This window comes from Lithobates pipiens, unplaced genomic scaffold (assembly GCF_037356315.1).
Source record: "Lithobates pipiens isolate NorthernLeopardFrog02 unplaced genomic scaffold, aLitPip1_a1.2 Scaffold_22, whole genome shotgun sequence".
Lineage (NCBI taxonomy): Eukaryota > Metazoa > Chordata > Amphibia > Anura > Ranidae > Lithobates > Lithobates pipiens.
The window spans coordinates 65,057,507-65,069,554 of record NW_027507784.1 but is presented as its reverse complement, the minus strand read 5'-3'; the positions used below and the strand labels follow the sequence as shown (position 1 = coordinate 65,069,554).

The window sequence follows — 12,048 nt, the reverse complement described above, 5'->3', positions numbered from 1 at the left end:
GTTCTGTATTCTCTAAAAGAGGTGGTACTGGGAGGTGGGTTAGGGGTGGAACCAAGGAACAGTGCTCGGAGGTGGGTAGGGGCGGAGTCAAGGGGTGACTCAGAAAGGAGGAGTTCCTGCACCTATTCTCTGAGAAAAAAAGCCCTGCGCACGAGAATTTTAGTACTTTAGTAATCTTCTTTTTTATATGACGACTAGCATGCAAACAAAATGGTGGATCATTGATCTGATAATCTCATTGTGTGTACCAGGCATTAAACAAAGCTGTCAGGTCACAGAACTGTAATGTCAGCACTTCTATAAAGGGGGTGTGGCCATGTATCTCCAGTTAAAAAAAAAGCAAAAGAAGATATGTAGAATTGATCTCTGATAGCTTACAGCTCTCAAATGTTTGTATTATGCCCTGAAAAAAGCAACCTAAATCCAAAAATGAAGTAAATGCTTTTAAGTGGGAGACAGCCTAAATTAAAATAGAATTTAAGAAACTCGCCAGCTGAAAATGTACCCCGGGAAAGCTTGCTATAAGAACCATTAATACCATCTTGCTCAGAGCCTACTTAAAGCAGAACTAAAGGCAAAATTACAAAGCTTACTACAGGCATGCTATTTATTGCAGGAGAGACATACAATGTCTCTTCTGCAATAAAATCTACCTATCTGCCTGCTCGCGGTCTTCTGTGGCATGTGTATGGGTTGTGGAAGCACAGCTCAGTTTACATCGCCGACGCAGACCCTGTATGTGCAAAAATCATGACATCCTGCATTGGCCAATCAAGACAACTGAATACTGGCACCTGAATAAAAGGCAGGGAGAAAATGCCAGCTTCACCAAGGGACCTCTCGCTGGAGCACTGAACTGTTGCAGATCTGGTAATTATTATGAGTTTAGTTCCACTTTCAATGGACCTGACCTAAAGTACACCTTCTATAGTACACCAATCTAAAGCTTCTATATCAAAATCCAGTTATTATGTGAAGCACAAGCCTTACAATGTAAAAACCTTGCTCCGCCCATTGTTAATTAGCAGTCACAGCCTACATGAGAGTGGAAACTCTGCTATGAATTTAGGAGCAGTGCAGCATCATCGCCACCCCATCACATGGAGCTGCATTAGGTGAACTTCGCTGGCAGATTCTACAGGTATTTTTTGGGACTTTGCATGGGGTCTAAGAGAAAATTGTAAGTACAGAAGCACTTATAATTAAGTGCTGCAGTATTTGTTCATAATAGGAGACCATAGTTCTATATTAAGTTTAGAACAAGACAAGACAAACTCTGTACCATACTTACTTCACTGATCTGCTTCCCAGCTCTCTGAGCTCGGTTGTGCTCTGGGGTGTCAATCACGGATGTGAATTTGTCCTTCCCCTTCTCATAGAGCTCTTTGTACTTCCACTAGTAATACAAAACAGATAGACAGCTGCAGCAGAAATTCTAAATGTTTATTAATGTTTATCTAGTGTGTAGTTTAGATTAGAGTCAAATGACAGCTGATATTACTCATGCCCACTTTTTTTAATCTATATTCTCCAGTTTATAAGATGATTTGCAAACAGTGCCAAGGGTTTTGATCTCTTTTTTATATATATCACTTCCTATCATTATTTCTTATGAATTAGGAAAGCAGACATTGTGAATTGTGAAATACTTATCAACCAATAGCATCGTGAATATAGGCTTATATTTCTGTCAGAAGTTTTTTTTATACAAAACCAAATGCTATTGGCTATAAAGTTGCAAATCATCCTAATATCACTTAGGAGAAATAAATATTTTTTTATATATGCAATACCAAAACTTGAAGGGTGCTAGAACTGTGCGGATATGTACTGTTAGCTGTGATTGGAAATTATGTGTTGCGCTAAATTGTAGAGTGTATATATAAAGTTTAGCATGTGTATTTTGGTTTTAATACTGTGCAATATGTTCTTCACATATCAATTGTATTGGGAGCACAGGTACAAATGCATCCCAACCACATCAATCTCTTAAACTTTGATAGCACCCAATGGGTTTGGTTTACTAAAAGAAGAGTGCATGGTTACTTTGCAAAATAAACGTTGGCTTAGCTTAATGAATTAGGTAACACTCATCAAAAATGTACAAGCAAAGTATTTTTTTTAAATTCCGCTGCACATGATTAGGTATTGAAACTGAATACAGTTTCTCCTTATTTACAAAGCGAAGTGAACATCCACTTTTTGACCAGCCTCTGTTCCTTTAGTAAATCCCAATTAAACCTATTTTGCCATATTCTGTGTTGTGAACTGAAAAGATTTCCATAAAACAGTGGCTATCATAAAAAGAATTAGGATTCTTTTTTTTTTTTTTTGCAGTTTTGGTTTAATCATTGTGCGGCACACCAACGTTTAAATGTGTACAATATCAAGCAAACATTTTGCTGGTGTGACTTAAGCACTAATATTTATATCCCAATATTCATTTTTGCATCACAATACTGGTCATTTGTAAATTTGGACGTTAAGCCAACCATGCAAAAAAAGTACCAATATGGTCATAGAAAGACCTTTATTTCTCAATGCACAGTTAAGAAAAACAGAACTACTTTTGTAATATCTTACCTTGAAGTGTACCTGTCACTCATTCTAAAAGTCAGCAGCCATTTTTTAAATTTTATTTAAGACTGTTATTTCAGAGGAGGTAAACTATTAAATCATTGTCAGCTCTGCTGTGGTGCAGATTGTGTGTTTGCCTCATGCTGCAGTGATGCTGCTGATTTCTTGGGAATATTTCTTTAGCAGCTGAGTGATATGCCTAGAGAACTATTTTGAAATATGTTTGCCTCCAATGTGACAAGTTCAGTTTAGAAAACCTTTTATCATCACAGTCATGCAATTCAAAGCTCAAATACATACAGCAATAACAACACATATGTTACTATTCACATCAAGGCAAAACATCATTAGTCGTGACTTCACACAGATAACATGCAACTCTAGAACAGCAATGTGACAGACAATCTCGCCTGCAATAATGTGTTATGAAATAAATGGTATTGTAGCTCCAGTGACTCTGCAGTGATAGCCTTCATCCCATCTAGACCGAGAATTGATTATTTCATTGCAGTGGTGCAGGCTCATTTCTGTCTGGGGACATTTCCTTTGTGACACTGTTGTACTTCTCTGGATGTGTGAATCATTGTGTTAGGATTGTTGTTAATTATCTGATGAACTGAACATATGCTCTGTAAATTGCTCGGTATATTGTTGCTGTAAGTGGGCTGGTTTACGCGTCACATGGATTATCCATTGATTGCATGGAGATTATTCTCAATTGTTCATTATAAAACTGGTGACATTATCAGCCAGACATGACCCCTCTCTATATTGCATATATTATTCTAAGTCTTTAGTTGAGGGTAGAATAGAACAGAAAACAGTATTTCAGAGCTTCAGATAGGATAGTTAATTTAAACATCAAGTATAATAAGTCAAAGAATTCCGTAATCTACTTATACTATCCAGTAAATTCTGCAACTGTGCTAGATTTAGAACCTTGATTCAATTTAATATAATCTGACTTCTGTGTAGACCCTTGTAGAACGCAGATTCAAAAAAGGAGTTTTGCTTAAAATGCTTTGCAATAATTAAATGCTATGAAATACATTTAGGAGTGTTTACTGGTGGGCTATAATGCCCCATAACTATAGGGTAATGGAGGTGTAAGGAGGTAGACCCCTTTGCCTGGGATATACAGTAGTTAAAGTTATGTGTTTCATAATGATTGCAACATAGAGGGCTATACAATGTAATTTGGAGATATAATCACACACATAGGTTGGACTTGTGTCTTTTTTCAACCTCACCTTCTATGTTCTCTTTAGGTGGTTCTCTGATGAACATGGGCAATATAATGACTTACATGGGTTGTAAAAAAATATGGAAACACTACATGATTTGCAGGTGTGAAAGTAACAACATGTTTTGCATTGAAAGTGGAAGTAATGTAACATTCCTTTGCTTTCGTTGTGTGATGAGACACTGAGCTAACAGGTGGGAAGCCTCACTTTTGTCATTCACTGCATGCGCTGCTACTAATGTGGAGGCATGTTCGAGCTTACTGCATTTTAAAGAGGGCAAATTGTTGGTGCCAGCTTAGCTGGTGCCTCTGTGTTTGAAGTTTCCAATTTATTTGCAGTGTCGCAAAGGTACAAAGGTTATGCTGGCATATACAGTTTCCAGGAAAACATTGTCTGATAAGTATAATCGTGGTTGACATGGTCAACTGACCGAAAGAGACAAAAGACAACTGCACAGGGTTGTGACCACGATTTTTGCATGAAGTGTGGTACCAGATTCCAGTATCCACTAAACAAGACTTATATTTGTTAATTCCCAGGAGAATTCTGGCTGTATTGGATGCCAAAAGCGGTCCAACACCATATTAGGTAACAATTTTGTTCTTTTCCCATGATTTTGTCCAACCCCTGTATATTCCAAGTATAGCTTAGAGATATATGGAGACAAATGCATAAAAGGAGGTGTTTATCTCTACAAATCAATAGTTTAAAGTAAATCACTCATGCCACAGCCATAAAAATTCATTGAAAAGAAAAAGAAACCCACTAGATCGGACTTTGGAAGCAGATTGGAGCACTAAATTGTCTTAAAACAATTAAAGTTTATTGAAAATATAAACACAGACAAAAGCAATATAAAATTATAAAACGGTATCGTCCATTGACGGCCACATAGAGGCTAGGACAGATGGACGTTACATATACCCAAAGAACGAGATCTCGTTTTTGGGTATATGTAACGTTGATCTTTTCTGGCCATTGCGTGGCCATCAATGGACGATACAGTTTTATAATTTTATATTACTTATGTCTATGTTTATATGTCCAATAAAATAAAAATTTTTAAGACAATATATTGCTCCAATCTGCTTTCAAAGTCTGATCTAGAAATTTTATTTTTCTTTTCAATTTATTTCTACAAAGTAAGGAAATGTATCTCATAGATAGGTATCATATTTTGTCTTGGTGACAATGGCCACCAGAACAAATAGAGAAAGTGAATCTACCTAGATGGACCAGAAACACGAAAGGGAGCTTGACACGAGTTCTAATCTATCCCTACTCTATCCAAAACCAACTAACTTTAGCAATAACAAAGAAAATCATTACATTTGCAGTCAACTTTTCAAGTAAGATTCTAACTACACTGCTGTGAAAAGGATTTTTTTTTGTCATTCTCATTTACATAAAGTTAAGTATTAGGCTATTAGACTAGTGCTTTGTCACTGATTAGTGGGAAGCGCTGCATCATTTTGCATAAAGACAGTGTAACATCTCTGAAAAGCTGAGGTGTGTTAGGAAGCAAGGGTACATGGCCTGTGCAGAGTTTTGTCTTTGGAATTACCTGACTCCACATGCTGGTGTTGTAAAATGCCTGTAACATATCTGGCCTCTGAATTTCATTGCAGCCATGTTCCCGCAGCATCTTGGCAGTAGATTTGTACTTTTTCTGTTCATGCAAGAACATTGATGACATGTAAGACAGCACTAGATCCCTCAAAATGCATGTGCAGGGATGTAGGCAGAGAAAAACACTTTGTACTATGGAAAGTCATGGCAAATAAAGATTTTTTTCAGAGGTAATCTAGCATTCATATTTAAAATCCTTTCAACACATTGCAGTCTGCATTATATTTTTAAAATTTACGGACACATTTCACATTATCAGATTGTTATAATTGTGATGGGAGACTATAATGGTTTTAGCTAATTATATAAATAAAAAATAACTTTAGGGGTTTTGAATTTGTTGTTTTTTATGTTTTTTACTATCTATATACATTTGTTATGTTATAAATTTCATCTAACATATAATAAAGGCTTTGAGGGCCAGTTTGTCAGAATAAAACTTCAGACTGAGCCACTTGATAAAGAATGTTCAGCTTGAGCAACTGATATTTGCAAGCGAAAGGCTTTTTTTCAACAAGGGGACAAAGTGATAGAAGAACATAGGTCAAAATGAGTCTGAAATCAACCTACTGAATTAGCTAATGAATACAAGATGTATGGAAGTGAATACAAAAATATGAGATATATGAATTCTACCTCATTAAAAAAATAAAAGTATATATACACAGTATATATAAAGATATCTATAGATATCTATATATCTACCTATATATGTATATATATATATATATATATATATATATATATATATATATATATATATATATATATATATATAGAGAGAGAGAGAGAGAGAGAGAGAGAGAGAGAGAGAGAGAGAGAGAGAGAGAGATGTATATTTTGTATTTTTATTAATGATTATAATTATTCAGTCCTAACTATAATAAAGAGAGAGCATATGCACAAAACCACTATACATTCCCCCAGTGTCCATGTATTTCATGATTCTCACTGCAAATATGTACAGCTCAAGAGCATAATACATTTTGAAATATTTTAGAACAATTTATGGGGTTACTTCTGATAAATAAAAATGATTACAAAAAAGGTATAATATATCTTTTCTTATAGTCTGTTTTGATTTAAATACCATTAGATAGAATCATAGAACCTTTTTTGCCATAAAAATTCCAAGTACTAAAAGTATTTTTTTTTATAGGCGCACTCAAACATGGAGGATCAGTTGAGTGGCAAGATCATGGAACCAAGAGAAAGACATTTGTTCCTGATGACACCCCACGCAGACGAAGAACAGACGGGCCACCAGCCTGCATTAACTGGCAATGGGCAACCTTGTTACCTGGCTGATCTGTTCGCTGGCAGTTTTAGCCAGAAGGTGACGGGGGTCATCCACGACAACGCTGTAGTGCGTTTTCTCCTTCTCATGGGCAGCTTTGTATAATTTCTGCTCAGAACAGTACAGGGAGATTACAGCTTAATAAAACACAATATAATTTGTAAACAAAGTCAAGAGTTGACTTTGGGTATATTAAATAATCGAGACAAAAGTTGTAGTAAGAATGGCAATAGGGAAAAATCCATATTTTTGGTAAGTAATAGAAATATTATAGCAAAGGTACGGTAATACAAATATTCTTAAGTCTGTAAAAAAAGCAGAAGAGTTAAATACAATTATATAATAACAATGAAATAATACTTATTACCTTTACAAAAATAAAACAGATAAGACTAATGGCTTAAAAAGTGTACTTCTTTTTTTATTGTAACAAGTGCCAGCTTAGGCAAACACTATACTATATAACTGGTCTAGCCATAAAAACAGTTCATAAACCTTCCTCTACATATTTCATGTAATAATACAATGTTGCACAATTAGGTAAGAATTAAAGCTATTTACAGTACTGCCACCAAGTCTGATTAGGTTCTTTCTACAATATTTTACCAAGATCTGTACTCTAATGCCGCGTACAGACAATCTGACATTCCGACAACAAAACCGTGGATTTTTTTCTGACGGATATTGGCTCAAACTTGTCTTGTATACACACGGTCACACAAATGTTGTCAGAAATTCTGAACATCAAGAACGCGGTGACGTACAAGACGTACGAGGAGCCGAGAAAAATTTAGTTGAATAGCCAGTGCGGCTCTTCTGGTTCATTCCGAGCATGCGTGTAATTTTGCGTGGAATTTCAAACAACAAGTTTTGTTGTGGGAAAAATTGAAAACCAGCTCTCAAACATTTATTGTCGGAAATTCTGACAGCAAATGTCTGATGGAGCATATACACGGTCAGATTTTCCGACAACAAGCTCACATTGAACATTTGTTGTTGGAAATGCTGACCGTGAGCACGCGACATAACTGCTTTTGTTTTTTTAACACTGCTCTGGTAATAGTCCACTTTTCAAAATATATATATTGGTAGACACATTTTTTGGCTTATTTGGAAACCATATGTAAAGTGGAGTCTGATTGGAACTCTACTGATTTTCATAGCCATGAGTTATATGTTGTTGAATACAAAAAAAATATGTGTGTGAAAATTCATTATGATTTATACTGTTGTATGGTACTATTATTATATTGCAATTTTCATCAATTTGTTTTATGATAAATCATAGGATTTTTCTTCCTTTTAATGAAATGCTCTTATATGTATTTGAGAGACTTTTTAGAGTTTTTAGGCAATAATGTTGTAATAATTAAGTGATAGTTTGTATGTTTTTCCAATTTCTCTTAAACTGAAAGTTGTTTTGGATGTGCAGAGACTTTCTGCTTAGTGAACTGGCCCCGTAGTGTTCATATAGATTTCATGTAAGGAATAATTTGGATTTGCACTCCAAAAATATGATATACCGTATATACTCGAGTATAAGCCGAGATTTTCAGCCTCTTTTTTGAGGCTGAAAGTGCCCCCCTCGGCTTATACTCGAGTCATCGCTGTCTGCCTGCTCGATCAGCGTGTCGAGCAGACAGACAGCGGACATTCTAAAATTCAAAAGCCGCGCCTCCGCCTCCGCCTGTGATAGGCGGAACACTGAATTTCCCAGCAGTTAGTGTTCCGCCTATCACGGACATCCGCTCATCCTCGTACTACGGACGAGGATGAGACGATGTCCGTGATAGGCGGAACACAGGCTGCTGGGAAATTCAGTGTTCCGCCTATCACAGGCGAAGGCGGAGGCGCGGCTTTTGAATTTTAGAATGGCCGCCGAGGCGCCGACGAAGAGCGGCGATCCTGGCAAGGCACGGGACGGAGGCAAGGCACGGCACGGGACGGGACGGAGGCAAGGCACGACACGGGACGGAGGCAAGGAGGCAAGGCACGGCACGGGACGGAGGCAAGGAGGCAAGGCACGGCACGGCACGGCACGGGACGGAGGCAAGGAGGCAAGGCACGGGACGGAGGCTCGGGACACAGGCTCGGGACACAGGTAGGCTGGACACACACACACACACACACACACACACACACACACACGGACACACACACACAGGGATGGATGGATGGAGACACACACACACAGGGATGGATGGATACACACACACACAGGGATGGATGGATGGAGACACACACACACAGGGATGGATGGATGGAGACACACACACACACAGGGATGGATGGATGGATGGAGACACACACACACAGGGATGGATGGATGGATGGACACACACACACACAGGGATGGATGGATGGATGGACACACACACACACAGGGATGGATGGATGGATGGACACACACACACACACACAGGGATGGATGGACGGACACACAGGGATGGACGGACACACAGGGATGGACGGACACACAGGGATGGACGGACACACACACAGGGATGGACAGGCATGTCTCACCCTCGGCTTATACACGAGTCAATAAGTTTGCCAGTTTTTTGGGGGGTAAATTGGGGGCCTCGGCTTATATTCGGGTCGGCCTATACTCGAGTATATACGGTAGTTGGTAAGCTACACTATGTCATCTGTACAATAGTGTGAATGCAGTTGTGCCCTGGGACTGGCAGGGCATGGAAAGCCATAGGTTACCTAAGTTTGGGTTCATACCACTGCCGTTGTGCTGCATCAGCCAGCACTGCCCAACACATACACAATGCAAAGACAAAGCACACAGCCTTGCTTTTGATAGGTGTAGTACACACCAATGCACTGTATTAGTGTGAACTGCAATGAAACGATGCAGGCATTATTTTATCGAAGCACGTGGCATGGGACCACATATCACCACTGTATGTCGCAACACGCTGCTTACAATTTAACAAAGTTTAATTTTTGATACTTCAAATAAAGTAAAAAAAATTAAGTAAACAATGTTAAAGTGGATCCAGGAAGTATCCGATTGCCTCTCAGGATACAGGAAGGAATTTTCCCCTGCTGGAGCAAATTGGATCATGCTTTGCTGGGGCAACTGTGGGTATAGGATTGTGTATATGGGACTGTATGATATTTTGTTTTATTCCCTTTTATTTGTTTTATTGGTTGGCCTTGTATCTTTTTTCAACCAGACTAACTATGTAACTATGTAAATATATCATACTACCCCTCACTGCTCCTACACAGCATATACCAGCGGCCAAATGTAATGCTGTGCTGTGTGAACCCAGCTTAAGTCGGAATGAAACACAGTTTGAAGCTGTATGGAAAAAGATCTTCCTTATCTTAGTTCCTATAAGACATCTACTTTATTATTGTTGTGCTGACTGTCAGCAAACTCTACAGAATGCTGGTCCAGTAGCACTGGGCCTATTATGATTAACCTGAAACTGGATTAAACTACATTCTTTAATGACCCTTAAGGCAGTGATCACCTTACCTCATTTCCCAGTTGAGTAGCATACTTGAAGTGATTGAGCAGAGGAGTATCTACTGTGTCCTTGAATTTGGACTTTGTCTTTTCAAAGGCCTCGCGGTATTTGTACTGTAGAAGAAGAGAGAAAAATGTATCAAAATGTATTGTTTAACCTCAGTTAGGCTTTTGTAATAAGGAAAAGGACACTAACCAAAAGAGAGAAGCCGTATTTATATTTCGCTCACACAGCTACAGTAAGCTGTACTTTGCTTGGTTACTATGGTTCACTTTGCACATTGCTTTTTCGATCACCTTATTATAAAAGCCCAAATCCATGTAAGGAGTTGATATCATGGAAAAATCATACCACTGGAAGTGTAATTCAGATTTCAGAACACTTGGATTGCAGAAAATAGGTTTGGAAAAGTGCAATGATCATATGAACTTGGTATTGCTTAAATATATATTATATATATATATATATATATATATATATATATATATATATATATATATATATATATATCTTTTTATTATTATTTTTTTTTATTTTAGGACGATAAGTGGACATTGATTAAGTTGGTATGCCAAATTTCTAAAAGTGGTAGTAAACCGCTGTTTTTCTCTTTCCCTCCTGCAAGGCAATGTCATAATGTGCTAATATGCATCTCGTACTACCACATTTTTGTGAAACTTACCTTAGAACGAAGCCCTCCAGCGGCACGCTGTCACTGATTAAGGAGCTTTCATCTTCACTCAGTCCTCCTTCTGGGTTTGCGGACTCCGGCTGTGTGAGTGGCTAGAGCAGCAACATCACTCCTGCTCATGCGCATCAGAGCCGCTGTTTACAACTCAGGACTCTGAAGGAATGGCACGGTATGCCATTCCTTCAGAGCGTATGCGCTGGTGATATCACCAGCTGCATGGTGCTCAATTAGGAGATATTTACTGTACCTACGGACAAGCCTTATTATAAGCTTACCTATAGGTAAAAGTCATGCATGGGAGTTTACCCCTACTTTAAAACAAATAGTAAATGTAGCTGAGAAGCTGCATTTCCATCGCACCCCACTAGACAGTGCTGAGGGGTGTGGGATGAAAATAGTAGGGCTTTCATATCATTTCCCTAAGCTCCTACAGATAGAGCAATGCTGACAATGTAAAAGACTGTGGGCTTCACTGTTAGGGTTATCAATGGTGCCAACAGCTATGCAGCCACACGAGCAGCAAGTATGATAATACTTCAGTGATTTTATTCTTGAAATAAAAGCATTGTCACTGTACCAAAAGAAAATTGTTTATCCAAAAATTCCACTGGCATGACCAATGAGCTTTTACAAAATATCCCAGGGGATACTTAAAAGAGAAGAGCGGGAATGAAAAACACAAATAAACATGCATACTTATCTAGATAGCTGCAGTATTGATCCAATGATGCCTCTGTCCCCCACCAGCTCTACACCTAGACCTGAGCAATCATATGATCGCTGACTGCTCAGTTTTTGGTCTTTACTGAGCAGAGAGCAGTGATTGTCAATCACCAGCTCTCTGCTCTGCCCCTCCAGCACTCACTGGAGTGCCTGGCTGAGAGGCTGAACCTGCTGCCGGTCAGGCATCTGGGTGAATCCAGACATTGTTGTCAGGTTCCCTGCAGAGCCTGGACCAGCTCTGTGATGTCAGCTTTAGCCCACTGTCAGCTGAATCTGGGTTACAGGAATGCACAACTAAGTGTACTTCTGTGACCCACAGAAGAAGTATGGCCAAAAGAGCTTGGGCTTTACCTCTTTAAAAAAAAAGAGCTCAATCTTACTGGTATGGGCAGCCTACAC

At 38.5% G+C, this 12,048-nt stretch overlaps 1 protein-coding gene across 30 annotated transcripts in view; it reads right to left on the bottom strand.

Moving 5' to 3' along the window:
• NEB (nebulin) overlaps window positions 1-12,048 on the bottom strand; it is a 300,983-nt gene that overhangs the window by 84,098 nt on the left and 204,837 nt on the right. For 29 of the 30 annotated variants that reach the window (XM_077447687.1, XM_077447688.1, XM_077447689.1 and 26 more), the window contains 3 exons: window positions 10,244-10,348; window positions 6,751-6,855; window positions 1,292-1,396 (listed from right to left, as the gene is read on the bottom strand). In XM_077447687.1, the coding sequence (XP_077303813.1) occupies window positions 1,292-1,396; window positions 6,751-6,855; window positions 10,244-10,348 (315 nt within the window). Of the gene's footprint in view, window positions 1-1,291; window positions 1,397-5,232; window positions 5,491-6,750; window positions 6,856-10,243; window positions 10,349-12,048 lie in introns of those variants that run through there. The other variant, XM_077447716.1, reaches the window with a different exon arrangement.